This window comes from Drosophila melanogaster, chromosome 2L (assembly GCF_000001215.4).
Source record: "Drosophila melanogaster chromosome 2L".
Taxonomy (NCBI): Eukaryota; Metazoa; Arthropoda; class Insecta; order Diptera; family Drosophilidae; genus Drosophila; species Drosophila melanogaster.
In genome coordinates, this window is record NT_033779.5 from 5,270,790 (window position 1) to 5,284,533 (window position 13,744).

The window sequence follows — 13,744 nt, forward strand, 5'->3', positions numbered from 1 at the left end:
TACACTACAATGCCTGTTGCTGAGAGAATGTAGCACTTGACATAAACAAAAGTACACATATGTATATAAACAAAACTACCACACATAGATTCCAATTTTTTACACAAACAATATTCTCCATAATATATGGTTTAAACAATTCAGCGGAAGGTGTCCTTAACATTTTGCACCACATACTGCATGGCCTTGAACACCTAATTAATGATTTTTCCTGCTTCGATTTGAGGGTGGACTTCAGAGACCTTGATTACAATATGGTTTCGCCAAGAAAATGCCTAATTTAATTATATATTTCTATTCTGCGCATCGAATAACAAAACAAACCGCACGCACACACGCACACAAAATCACATGCACTGGCAGTGCACCAAACACACACACAACAGCGCGCATCATGGAAAACCCTTGTGTTCTGCAGCTTTTTCGGGAATTCGGTTAAATTGCATTTAAGTTCATTTACTATAACGCACACTCACCAGTTGTTAAGTGCACTAAAACCACATTTACACCGAAAACTAACAAAAAACAAAACATTTTAATCCAATTCGCGTTAACAGTACAAATAAACTTTAACAGCGTGTGCCCGATAGAGCTGGAAGAAACATCGACGCGGTATCGATATTCCAATGGAGTCAACTATTTAATCGATATTATATTTAAAACAATTAAAAATGAAGACTTAAAACGGATATTTAAATTCCTAAAAAAAAAGTAATGTATATTTTGAAGCAATAAAATAAATTGTTTATCGTATCAATATATAATTTAAAATTGAATTGTTTTAAACTTCATAAATCTTTTAATTTTAATAACCCCATAAGAAACAAAATCTTAACATTTCCAAAAAACTGATAATCAAGTTGTATTTATGAACAATAAGTTTATATTCCCGCAACATTTTAATAACTATTGAGAATAAAGAAGAGTTATCACAATTTGGTTTTATAAATAATTGTATATTTGGTTTTTTTGTTGTATTATTTTTTATACTTTTAAAAAGTAAACTTCTATTTTGATCGAAAGTATTGATTTAAGCACTGATTACACGATATCGTGTGATTGAGGTTGAGTTTTTTTTTCTTTACATATAAATCGAGTGAGTTATTGGGACGAATGAAGATATAACAAAAAGTCGCGTTCGCAAAAGCAATATTGAAGAGTATTGGCTAACTTAGATCGCAATTTAAATACATAGATTCGTGTGTATGGTTACAGCTTTACAGGTCTTTTGTCGTTAAATATTACATCAATATCAATATCATAGATCATTTTTTACGCTCATTTCCATTTTCTCTATCAATAAAATTAACAACAATTCCGATGCATTTGATTGGGCACGTGATAAACATTGATAAACGTGCTCGCCTACTCAGACGCATAACAAATTTAAAATACTGTTTCTTCTAATATAATTAATATACGATAACTGTTTCAGTAGTCAATTAGTAAGGTCAACATTGCACGAACATATACTACGTGGGTACTTCATCGTATATGTCCAATCGAGTATATATGCCTGTAGCTCGTGTAAATAGTTTAGTCGATTCGATTACTAGATGTGTTACAAATTGGTACACTAGTGTGGATTGTTCCTCATTTGCGCGTGGGTGAGTTTAAGTTTAGTTTAAAGTCACTTTAGTTATTGCTGCTGTGCTCTCGTGTCGAACAACATGGATTCACATTCATTCACAAAAAAAACGCAACGTACGAATACGAATACGACGGGTATGCAAACTTAATCTACCGAGAATTGTATATGTCTAAACATTCATAAGGATCTATGGTTAGGTGCATGTTCGATGTCTGCCGATGCTGAGCACCACTCCCTCCTCAGGTTTGTCTTTTTCATAATTATCTATAAACTATATACGTTTGCCGGTGGGGCAAACTAAGGCATGCCAGGCAGTCCACCGCCCACAAGGCGCTGCTGTTGCTGCTGCTGGTGAATGAGGTTCACCCTAGCTCGTTGCTGCTCCAACCGCTGCACCGTAGCCGTCAGATGGGAGTTCTCCACATATAGATCCTTCACCAGGATGTCGGCACTCTGCAATCGCTGTGTCTGATCGGCCAGTAAAACACCCTGGGTCTCGATTCGGCTATGCAAATCGTTGAGCTCCACTTGATGCTGCCGCCAGGATTCTAATGAATAAATATTACATTATCATTCTTGGTCAGTAGGTAGTTTCTTCAACTTACGCTGCATCAGGGACTCCGTGTAATGCTGCTGCTGCTTGATGACATTCTGCAGATGGCGATTTCGCAGCTCCAATTGGTTCAGTCGCTGCTGAAGCGTTGGATGCGTTGTTCGCTAAAGAAGAGTCCACAGATACGATTAGAATATGTTCCCTGATCAACAAAGTCTATGGCTCACCGCATAGGCCTTCTCGAGCACGGGTCGCGCCTCCTGCAACTGCTGCAGTTCCATGACCAGACCGTCCCGCTGCAGACTCAGATCCTTGATTTGCTCCTTGAGGGAGAGCTCGAAGAACTTAAGGCGCTTCAGTTCCTCCTTCAGTGCCGACGGACTGCTGCACTTCTCGTGGCTAAGGCAAGACGTTTTACTGTTGGATTCGAAGCTTTTGCCGGACGCCGTCGACGACGTCTCGCAATCGGCTATCTCTCCCTCCGATGCAGCCGCCTGTTGGGGACTCTGGGACCGCTTGGGCTTGCTGATCGGAGCTGGGCCGGGATTGGCGCCGTAGGCGTTGCTGTTGCCACTGTTCGTGGGCGAAGGACCCGACTGAGAGCTTTCGAAGGGTGTAGTGCTAAAGATGGATGTTTCCGAAGTGGTGAGGTTATTGCTGTTTAAGGGACCATTAAATTGGCATGATTTACAAAATAAAAACGACTTTGAACGAATTGTTAAACATAAAGATGCAAAATGAAAACGTGTAATGATACAAATGTGAAAAATAAGCAAACAAAACCATTTCCAGCAGCCAATTTCATAACCGAAAAAGAGTAATTTTTTTGTAAAATATTAAATGTATATTTATTGAAATCATAAATCAATGAATTTCGATAATGTGATGAATTTCTATATGAATATAAATTATATTTATTAAACAAGCACAAACATACAATTAAAAGGATTAAATTAGCTTATATTAGACATGGTTAGATGTGAGGGACAAAACTGAAACATATATACAGGACATACAGTGCAAATTATGAGGAAGACACAGGGATGCTCACACCAAGGACACACCGAGAGGCTTCTCATACTCACCGGCTGGCTGTCTTGTGCGATGGTGAGCCTCCGAGCAATTCGATGGCACTGGCGGTGGCTTCATCCTTGGAATCGGCAAGCGATTTCGCTGGCTCTTGGATGGTGCTCTGCAGCCAGAGGTAGCTGATGGGTGAGCTGGCTGGACTTTTTCCCGCCTCGGCACTCAGTTGGGCTACCGACTCCGAGGTGAGTTCACAGGCGCCTGTGAGGATCTCAACGCTCTCACCCAATCTCTGTCGCAAATCCTCGATCTCTGATTGCAGTGAACTGATTTCCTGAGCCTTCTCCTCGAGCATTTGAATGGAACTCGAGCGCAGCTGGGCTGCCTCTGCCTCCAATTCCGAGTACTGCTGTTCCAGCATATCGCGCTCATCAATGGGCGAGAGGCGGCCATCCTTGCTGAACTGCTCCTCGTACTCGCGCACCTTTTCCATCAGCTCGGTGAACTTCTTGTCGCTCTCGTGCTGCTCATCTTCGTAGATCTGTCGCTCCTTCTCAAACAGCTGCCGCTCCTCGCTAAGTTTCGTTTGCCAGTAGTCCTCGCAATCCTCATAGGCACGCTGCATTTGCTCTAGACTGGTCTCCAGTTCCTTCGAACGGCTTTCCGGGGTGAGAGATCTGCCTTCCTTTGCAGCCTTGAGTTCCTCCTCTAGCTCAGCAACCCGCTGTCTAAGGCTTGTTAGCTCCTCATCCTGGCTTTGACTTCTTTGCAGCTCGGAGTTTAGAGCCAACCAATCTCCGCTGTTGCTGGCATCGCTCTGCTCTCCTTCGGTGCACTTGCGCTGTTTCCCCAAGCGAGGGCTCTCCTCTGTTAGATGTGTTTTGCTCGGCGAATCCCCACGCCTTTTGGTAGCCGTGGCCGCCGACTCCTGGTCCTCTTGTTTCTCCTGTTTTTCTTGCTTTTTAGCCTTGGTTTTCGAGCGAATTAGTTCCACATTTAAGCTCTCGATTTCGATGGTCAGTTCGTCAGTCTTGTCACGCAGCTGGGCGTTCTCCATTTGAAGAGCAGCCAGCTTCTCCATTAGCTGGAGCATCTCCTCCTCCTTGTCCTCGCTATGCCTTCTCGGTCGCAATGGACTGTGCTCCGGGGTGCCACCAATGCTGCTCGACGTTTGGGCCAGTTCCTGGTTGAGCTTAATGTTCTGTTCGAGAAGCTCTGTGATTTGGATGTGAGCCTTTTGCTGCTCCGACTCAAGCTCCGTGTTCTCAGTGCGCACCAGTTCAAGTTCCGTTCTCAGACGGATCTCCTCCTGCTCAAGCGATTTAAGCTGTGCCTCCAGCTTTCCCGTCATGCTGGTCCAGTGATCGCGGTCATTAGTCATCCGCAGCGTTATTTCACGCACCATGCTGGCGTGTCTTTGCTCCAGCTGCTGCACCTGCTTCTTGGAGTTATCCTCCAGCGACGCATGCCGCTCATCCACTTCCACGGCAAGCAAAGCCACCCTTTGGTTGGCCGCCTTATTATCGGCCCTCAGCTTGAGGTTCTCCTCATGCTGCTGCCTATAGGCAAGTCTGTAGTTGCCCAACTCGGTGGCCTGCAGAGCAGCCAGAGCGCGCAACATATTCGATTGCTCGTGATCCCCATCGATGCCCCGCAGCTCCTCCTCCAATGCCTTAGTTAGCTGCTGCAGGTTCACCTCCTCCTCCTCATCGAATCCCAGGACGTGAAGTAGGTTGCGAGTGTTGGGAATGCTGGCCAGCTCCCAGGCTTCCATAATGCTATGCACTGAGATCGTCTCCAATTGCTGCGGCGTCACGGTGTCTGTAAATCATGGCAATTAACAATTAGCGTGGGACGAATGAGATTGGCTTCGCTGTTGTATATACACATTTATTATACATATAGCCCAAGATACCAGGTGGGTGTGGGATTGGATTGGGATTGGGAGTGGGGAAGGGTGTGTGTGTGTGTCGATGGTGTAAGCAAAAGCGCCGAAAGTTTGTTATTTCTCTATATCAAATGGCTTTTCGAAATGAGAAATTTTTGGCGTGTTATTTTAAGAGGTAGAAACTAATAAATCAAGAAAATAGAACAAATTATAAGTAAATATCCTTTCTAACTGAAATTGATTTATATGAAATCCTTAATTAAATTGATTGTCAATGCATTACAGCATTACTAAGGGTTGAAAATGTAGGATATGTGATTATACGAGTAAATAGAACGAATCAAATGTGCGGCTACATAGGGTGCGATTAGATACCGAATGACTGGGTTGGGGATTCGGTGGGTGTGAGGGTGTTGACAATTGCTTCAGAGCGCACAAACCTTTGCAGCATGACCAACGGCCGCCGTGGTAGCATCTCCAGTGCTCGGACGACGGTGCGGGATTGGTGGCCAGGCGATGGCCTACGGTGTGTACCGACAAACAAGTGTTTTGCTTTTAACATTGCTTCAAACGTAATTTTGGCATTTTGGGCTAACAACAACAGAGGGTGGCAGGGACAAGGGGGATCGGCTAGCCAAAGCTGGTCTGGCCAGAGGAAACTTACCCAGTGATTCCACGCTGCTGCTGTGCTGCGCCTGGCTCTGGATGGAAAGCTGTTTCAACTTGGCCGCTGCCGTCGGTGATGTAGTGGCTCCCGTGGTGTTGCTGTTCATCTTCCGGCGTGCTGGCAGTGAAGCACAACGCTTCAGTTTGCTCCCGCTGGTGTGGACGGACCGCAGACGCCGGCTGCCAGGAAGATCGCTCTGGGACGAGGAACGTTGCACCTGTGTGGTTTGGAAAAATAAGATGCTTATGATGATCATGATGTATATTTAAGATAATTTGTTTGCTTTGGTAGTGCTACTTAGGCATGCTCTACTGTATCAGCAATAATAACGATTAAACAAAATCTGTTTACTATGCAATTTTGCATACATAACCAGAAGTTGTATCGCCACTTCGTACGTGACTTGACAAACGACACTCACCTGAACTCCCAGCTCATCGCATCCGTTGAGGCTTCGCTGATTTTGCTGCTGCTGCAACTGGTCCTCGTCCGTATTGTCCGAGTCCGTGACGGATAACTCGTAGATTCCCTGCTGTGGCCTAGACCGGCGACCGTATTTCTTGGTGCCCACGACGAGTTTGGGTGAAACCTCGCGATCGGAAGACTCCGGCGGACTCTCGATGTATGTGTTGTTTAGCGGCTCATCCGTAATCACCAGTGAACGCTCTGGAAGATTCAATAGATATAAGTTAGCAGAGAACTGGAAGAGTTGTATGGATCTTAGGTGGCTACCAAAACGAGCGGCTAGCTTCTCAATTATCGGATCTGTTAACTGACCGCCGGATCGGCGGTAATACAATCGTGTTCCCATTTTGATTTAGACTAAACTGCCCAGGTGAATGTGTCGCGTATTTATACAGGACATTGTAACCATCTACCTGATAAGGATCATGCAGGATCAGGTAGTCGAGAACAGTTGGGAGTCGTAAAAAAGTGTCAATTGCATCTATGATTTTATGATCGCCAGCTGCCGCCGTGCTAATCCGCGTGCTGATTATGATATTCGTACCCTAAGGTGTCCTAAATTTGCCCAGAAGTTTCCAAATCAGATAAGCGGAGGTTTGAAGTAAATGTGCATAATCCTTGCAAATTAGCACGTAGATGGTAGCACTTCTTTGAGTATTAAGTAATGGCTTTGTTCATCTATAGACTGCTAGAAATGTGTTCATTAGATCAGTGTTTTATTAATAGGGAAACCCACACGGTTCCAAATCCGTGTCAAAATTGAATTACTATCTCTAATAAGTGGCTGGCAAACATTCCGTAATTATCTGATGTTGCTTGATGGGTAATTAAAGCGCAATTACAGATAAAACGTATGTTGTTTTATGCGAACCTGTCGCGTTAGCTTATAGCAAATATTATCTTTATACTATATAAGTTAATCTATAGCGTGATCGATTCTTTGTGCTATCTCACCAATGAAACCCGATGACGTATTACCATCGAACTCGGAGCCCAGGAAGTTGAGTAGCGCCTCCTTGAACTGGCCAAAGGACACGCCCAGCTGATGGCTGCCGCCCAGGCTGGCGATCAGTGCGGATCCCTGATCCCGGAGCTCCAGCAGTGAGCAGAGCTTCAGCAGGGACTTCTCGTCCAGAAGTCCACACTGCGTCTCGCAGCTGCGGAACATTTGGTAGAGCTTCTGCTCGTACGGATCGGCGGATACCTCCATTATCCGTAACCCGGGGAATTCAGTTTGCTGCCGTTCCAATCGATCGGCTGCTCAATTGCGTTTTCACTTCGCTTTTTTTTTCTTGGGGGGAAAATCCACAAACGCAGTCAGGGGTCGAAAACAAGAAAAGTGAAATATCGGGGTCTATGTGCGTGGGTGGCGGGGGAATCACGCGTGTTTTTTGGACAGCAGGCTGTTTGAGGGGTTACTAATACTACTAATCTATGATATGCACTTCGGAACGCAACATAAACACTCGCGGGTTTGCGGTTTTTTTGGGAATAGCGTAATTTCTAGCGAGTTGATAAAAAACAATAATGCAGTAATAGCGAGCACGGTGGCGCGCTCTGGAGGGCATTAAGCAAACTTGCATCGGAGGTGGCACTATCGTGGACCATTGTTCCTATCGTTATACAACTATCGTTTAGGATTTGAATATTTATATTACAAAATAAATAGATAACAAGGGAGAACGTAATGCCATATAATAAATCGCTAACTTTACTTGGAAAGCTTCAGCTCCAACCAGACCCCTTATTAAAGTAGAAAACTTGACATAAATTGAAATCATCCGATTAACATGTTGTTTTCCAATAATAGATTATAATTATACAAAAAGTATATCAAATAGGAAGTGCTTCATAGCACACACACATATATTGTGCGTCATTCAAACTACAATAATTTAAAACAAAGAACCCTATAGTTTTATTAATAAAATTGAACTTTGGCAACAAATAAATAAATAAAAAGTAAAGTTGTACAAAAAATTGCTTTTGTTTAAAAATTCCCAACAACACGTTTCTATCGCACTATCGATAACCTTGTGCATAGCCATCGTCAACAGTGACAGCCAATGGTTCTATCGATTGTTTGGCAGCACTAATAAATTCCATTTGCAAGCTGAAAAGCAAGAAAAAATACAAAATATCTTTGAGCATTGCAAACTGTTGAAAAATCCAACTGAAAATCATGTGTATGTGCCACCAGTGACAGCCGAAGACGCCGAGGGATTAACTGAGTTAGTGGACCCTAACCAGTCCAATCGGCAAGGGGCACTACATTCCGCAATCCGAGACTTTTTGGTGGTGACCCGTAGAAACCACAGTCTCGCATTCATTTGTTTGCATTACGGCGCAGCGGGATCAGAGGATTCCGCGTCCGGCCGAGATGGCCATGCACTCGTACATGCGCCAGGGATCGGGTTCCGGAGGAGGAGCAGGAGCAGTCGCAGCTGGAGCACCGCCGCTGGCCAGCCCGGACGAGATGCACGGCTTCCTGAACGACAAGCAGGCTTGGGAGCACGCCATATCCCTGTACCAGGGTCCTGATCCACTCGATCATTGGTACAACTACATCTGCTGGTACGAGAATCACGCGCAAAGCGATCCGGAGCTAAAGTACCGCGAAACTCTGGAGCGCTGCCTGACGGTGTATGAGCACAATGACTACTATCGCCAGGATGTCCGTTTGGTGCGGCTGTGGCTGAAGTACATAGCCATGCAAACGGATCCACTCCATTTCTACCAGGTGCTTTTTCAGCGAGGAACTGGTCGCCAGGTGGCCGCCTTCTACATTGGATGGGCTGCCTATTACGAGTCTCGCGAGGAGTATAAGGATGCGGAGGCGGTGTTTAACTTGGCCTTCCAGGAGAAGGCGCAGAGCACTTCCGAGCTGCAGCACGCCCACACCAAGTTCGCCTATGCCAGGTCTCTTTTTTACCAGCGGCAACAGCAGCAACAACAGCAACAACAGCAGCACCAGCAACATCCCCCGCAGGATGCACTGCAGCAACTCACGAACTATGCACAGCAGCAGATGCCACAGAGCTATAATCAACACCGTCCCCAGCCATATCAGCAGAATGTCTATCAGCAATATCATCCGCAGGCGCAGGCACATCAAGCCCCACAGCCTCATCAGCCGGCGCCACAACAGCAACTGCCGCCAGAACAACAGGTCCCCTATCAGACACACTACCAGGAGCGGCCGCGCTATGAACCACATCCTGCAACTCAGTCCCCAACAGCAATACCACCATCCCAAGTCCAGCAACAATCGCATTATGCTCCTGTGGCAGAGGTGAGCATTAAATTTAATATCAAAGCTACTTGATAAATACTCCTTTTTTGTTTTAGTCCCATTATGCACCAGCCCAACAGTCACAGTTGCCGCCGCAACAAACTACAGTACCGCAGTTGCACGCACAGCAGCCGCAGCAGCAACAAAACGGCAACGGCAATCCACCTCCTCAACAAAGTCCTCCGGTGACAAATGAAGTGGCTGGCCTACGCTTGCCGCGCAATTTCCACGCCTACGGGCGCAACAACCATGAGACATGGAAGCCGGCTCTAACGCTTGAAGAGCCTGATGATCCCTCGCGCGTGTGCCACTATGCCAAGCAGTTGGTATATCCACCAGGAGCAGGCGTCGAGTACAGTCCCGAAGAGATACTAGCCCGCAAGTTTAAGCAGTTAATGGATCAAAAAGCCAAGCCATCGGAGCCGCCAGAACAAGAACAGCAAACTCTTTATGATTCCTACGAAACTGAGAAATCTTACTATATGACTGCTGTGGATGGAGCTCTTTACGGGCAGAACACCAGCAGTGGTCAGGAGAATACAGGTGAGGAAGATGAGGACAATGACGCCGAGGAGGGAGAAGAGGAGGAGGATGGTGGTGAAGAGAACGAGGAAGATGACTCTGATGAAGAGGAGGAAGACGATGAAGAGGAAGAGGAGCATAGCGGACCGTACACAAATGGCGTGCAGTTCAGTGCGCAAACCACTTTCGAGCAAGAAAATCGATCGATTAAGATCAAGTTCAGGAAGGAGCCCAGCAGCACCTACAGTGCCTATACCATAGAGAATGTTTACCAGCAACAACAGCAGCAGCAGCAGGAGCAGCATCAAATAATCCATCAGCCTCCGCAGGCAGTACATCATCCTTCGCCGGACCCGGCACCTGCTTCTCCGATTCCCATCCAGCGTCAACGCAACGGAAGCCACCACCACTTCCATCCCTACATGCTGGGCCAGACCTCGACGCCGAAGAGCGAGGCGAATGGCTATCGCAGGGCACGCACCAAAGTTAAGCGCAGCAAGTTCCAGCCGGATCTCTGCAGCAACAGCAACTCGGCATCCTCGGTGGCTGATGTGGCCTCGAGTAGTGTGCTCGCCGGAGCACCTGGCACATTTAATGACAATGCAAACTTTTCGTTCTCCAGTGCCACAGCTTTGGATAACTCAAATAGCTCGCTGGCCTTGGCTGTTGATAGACTTAACTTCCGCGACACATCGCAACAGCAGATCCTCCATCCGGTCAATAAGACCTTACAAATTCACAACAACAACAATAACACCAGCAACAACAATAATGGCACTAGCACCATGGCCGATTTCTCCACATTTCAAGAGAACTCGTACTTCGCCACTCAGCACGACACGGAGGCCCAGGAGCGTCGGCTATCGAAGGCCGTTGAAACGATAGCCCGCCACATGGACAAGGAGGCCATCGATCCGTTCAACAGCGAACTGTGCCGCGCTTTTCTCGCCAAGCTAGATTTTCCGGGTAATCACGATGCCCATGCCAGTTACAAGATTGTCCAAACGCCACTGCCAAAAATATCCAACACTCGCACGCTGAACGTCCTGGAAGGCGTTACCTTTAGCATCGACAAGGAGGTGGGTCGCGGCTCATATGGCTCGGTTTATAAAGCCACTGATTCTCGGACCGGCAATGTAGTGGCGCTCAAGTATCAGAAGCCCCCAAACACCTGGGAGATATACATATGTGATCAGGTAAGAAAAATTATATTTACCACTTATATTAAAGTTTTTTTTTGCCAAAAAGATTTGGGTGTTAATACATATTGCGTGTTTTAGGTGCTGAAACGCATCAAGGAGCCAGAGGTGTTGCCTGGCGTTATGGACATTTCCACGGCGATCATCGCCCCAAACGCTAGTCTAATAGCCACCGAGTTCTCACCGTTCGGTTCGCTGCTGGACATCAACAACAAGATCCGCCAGGCAACCACCAAAGTAATGCACGAATCGCTGGTGATGCACTTCTCCGCACAGATCTGCAATATCGTGGACCACCTGCATCGCCAGCACATCATCCATGCGGACATTAAACCGGACAACTTCCTGCTAATGCGTGTGCCCAATGTGGACAGTCCGTTGCCATCGCTACGTTTGATTGACTTCGGCTGTGCTATCGATATGACCCTGTTCCCGGACGGTGAGAAGACCAAGTTCCGGAAGGTGGTGCAAACGGATGGCTTCACCTGCATCGAGATGCAGGAGGGACGCAGCTGGTCCTACGAAACGGATCTCTTCTGCATCGCGGCGACCGTTCATGTGATGCTCTTCGGTGACTATATGCAGCCGCAAAAGAAGGGCTCCAGCTGGGAAATACGACAAAAGCTGCCGCGTTACCTCAAAAAGCATGTGTGGACCAAGTTCTTCGGGGATCTGCTCAACATGCAGGCGGACAAACTGCCAGCGCTGCATGAGATGCGTCTCATCTTCGAGGAGGAGGCGTACCGCATGGACTCCGAGCTGCAGAAGCAGATACGCACCCTATCCAACATCCTGCATCGACGATAACCAATCTATTCCTATTCCTTTCTGTTAAATTGTTTTGCATATAACTCTGTTGACCAAGTCACCCATTTATATTGTTTCAGTTTTTATTTTAAAACAATTTTCCCTCTTCAAAGATGATAAAACCAAACCGGGAAAAACTCCGCGTTCTAATTTTAAACTATTTTTCTGCGAACAAACTCCCTTTTATTTATTGTTTTGATGCCAAAAAAAAAAACGAAAGCAAAAAGTACGCTACAAAATTCAAAAACATTGTAAATATTAGGCACAGACTCGATCTAAAGCAACGTTTACGAAATGAGTTTGTGGAAAAAAGGCCCTGGATTTAAATGTAATTTTTTTATGTACAGCACAATAAAACAATATATTGAAGGCAATGTAAAAAAAAAAAGAATCGTACATAAATATGTTTAAGATTAGTGCTTGCTGTACTATTGAGTAATATATAAAGATCTTTAAATAATAGTGAATAAATTGACGAAATGTTAAAGCAAAAACCATATGAATTGCAGCGCGAAAAAGGAAAGCAGTGGTAACCCAGTTTCATAAATCAAATGCCAAAGTGGCGAACCCATAATGTGTGTGTTGCAGGCAATTGTCAATTTAGTGGGGGCATGCAACAAGTAATAGCAGCAACAGCAGCGCCAGCATCAACAACAATGCTGCGCTTGACCCACTTTTCCTTTTTGCCAGTCAACCAAACGGCGCACAATTTCCACCAAGCGACTGGAAAAAGTTGCAACTTTTCATGCAACACACACACACATCGACGGTTGGAAAAGCTGCAACAGGCACACAAAGTCAAAGTCGACGCCTGCGCTGCGGCTTTTTGTTGCTAGTTGCTTGAAACTCGAAGCTTGCAGCTTGTTGCTGGCTGCTCGTTCGCCAAGTGAAAGTAAAGTGGGACAAATGCAATTATTATTGCATCTAGTAACCGACTTAGAAGTCGTGGCGCGAAACTGCAACTTGCAGCCTATGCAGTATGCAGTATGCAGTTGGAAAGTTGCTCTGCCGGCGTCGCTTTTACACAATATTTTATTTAATCAAATTGCAAAGAGAAAATTGCAGCAGGCAGTCCGCCGGCGATTGGCGAAAAACTTTCTATTTTTTTGTGTGTCGACTGCAACGTCAGCTGCAGCATTAGATACTTCAGCGGATTGTTTTGCATGCGATAAATTAATGAATGTGCCCCAGTTTCGGGGCCACGGGCATTGAGTGACAAACGGAGTGGCGAAGCGAAGCGAATGACAATGCGGCATTTATTAGATCACTGGGGCACACCGATCTCCATCTGGATGCCATACCAATACCCATACCTATTCCCGATTCCGATCACCCGATATGCCAGCCAAAAACACAAAGCAAGATGACAACAAAAGTCAATAGAAATGGGTAGAAAGAAATTCGTTAATAGATCAGTTAAGTGCTGAGCTGCGGACACTTAACTCGTTTCTAATTAAGCTGATGGCCAACAGTATTTGGCTCTCCACCGAAGGAAAGTCTTAATCCCAGAAAAGTGGGGAGACTTTTCGTTAAGTACCCACCAGCAATTAACTTGGCTAAGATCAAGTTACCAAGCTACGCGTTTTCACCATCTGGACAGGTGCCTAAGCGGATTAGCCAGGATTTAAAACCAAGATGATATGATGATTATGATACGATGATCTCATTATGATACGATTTAAAAAAAAATTAGCTAGATAATTAAATAAATTTACGAACTTAAAATCATAGTTT

The 13,744-nt window shown here is 45.7% G+C and overlaps 3 protein-coding genes across 11 annotated transcripts in view; 1 reads left to right on the plus strand and 2 right to left on the minus strand.

Annotated features, from left to right (window-relative positions):
• The window catches only part of tkv (thickveins), a 52,385-nt gene extending 51,790 nt beyond the window's left edge, over nucleotides 1-595 (minus strand). The window contains exon 1 of the mRNA NM_175975.2: nucleotides 477-595. Within this exon, the coding sequence (NP_787989.1) occupies nucleotides 477-534 (58 nt within the window). The 5' untranslated portion in view covers nucleotides 535-595. The remainder of the gene's footprint in view (nucleotides 1-476) is intronic.
• Nucleotides 596-938: 343 nt separating this feature from the next.
• Nucleotides 939-7,759, minus strand: Nin (Ninein). 7 transcript variants are annotated; one of them, NM_001273164.2, is made up of 8 exons: nucleotides 7,145-7,759; nucleotides 6,147-6,391; nucleotides 5,723-5,942; nucleotides 5,499-5,579; nucleotides 3,230-4,991; nucleotides 2,372-2,801; nucleotides 2,197-2,308; nucleotides 939-2,139 (listed from the first exon to the last, which is right to left on the minus strand). In NM_001273164.2, exons 1-8 carry the CDS (start codon nucleotides 7,398-7,400, stop codon nucleotides 1,889-1,891), a joined length of 3,357 nt encoding a protein of 1,118 aa, NP_001260093.1. In that variant the 5' UTR covers nucleotides 7,401-7,759; the 3' UTR covers nucleotides 939-1,888. The 7 variants fall into 7 exon arrangements, with proteins under 7 accessions (NP_001260093.1, NP_001260092.1, NP_001188699.1 ...); NM_001273163.2 differs by lacking the exon at nucleotides 5,499-5,579 and having other exon boundaries at nucleotides 2,372-2,765; nucleotides 7,169-7,759; NM_001201770.2 differs by lacking the exon at nucleotides 5,499-5,579 and having other exon boundaries at nucleotides 2,372-2,765.
• Nucleotides 7,760-8,075: 316 nt separating this feature from the next.
• Bub1 (Bub1 kinase) lies at nucleotides 8,076-12,494 on the plus strand. 3 transcript variants are annotated; one of them, NM_001298692.1, is made up of 3 exons: nucleotides 8,076-9,482; nucleotides 9,539-11,200; nucleotides 11,285-12,213. In NM_001298692.1, exons 1-3 carry the CDS (start codon nucleotides 8,571-8,573, stop codon nucleotides 12,008-12,010), a joined length of 3,300 nt encoding a protein of 1,099 aa, NP_001285621.1. In that variant the 5' UTR covers nucleotides 8,076-8,570; the 3' UTR covers nucleotides 12,011-12,213. The 3 variants fall into 3 exon arrangements, with proteins under 3 accessions (NP_001285621.1, NP_001285622.1, NP_608919.1); NM_001298693.1 differs by having other exon boundaries at nucleotides 8,264-9,482; nucleotides 11,285-12,494; NM_135075.4 differs by having other exon boundaries at nucleotides 8,264-9,482.
• The last annotated feature ends 1,250 nt before the right edge of the window (nucleotides 12,495-13,744 follow it).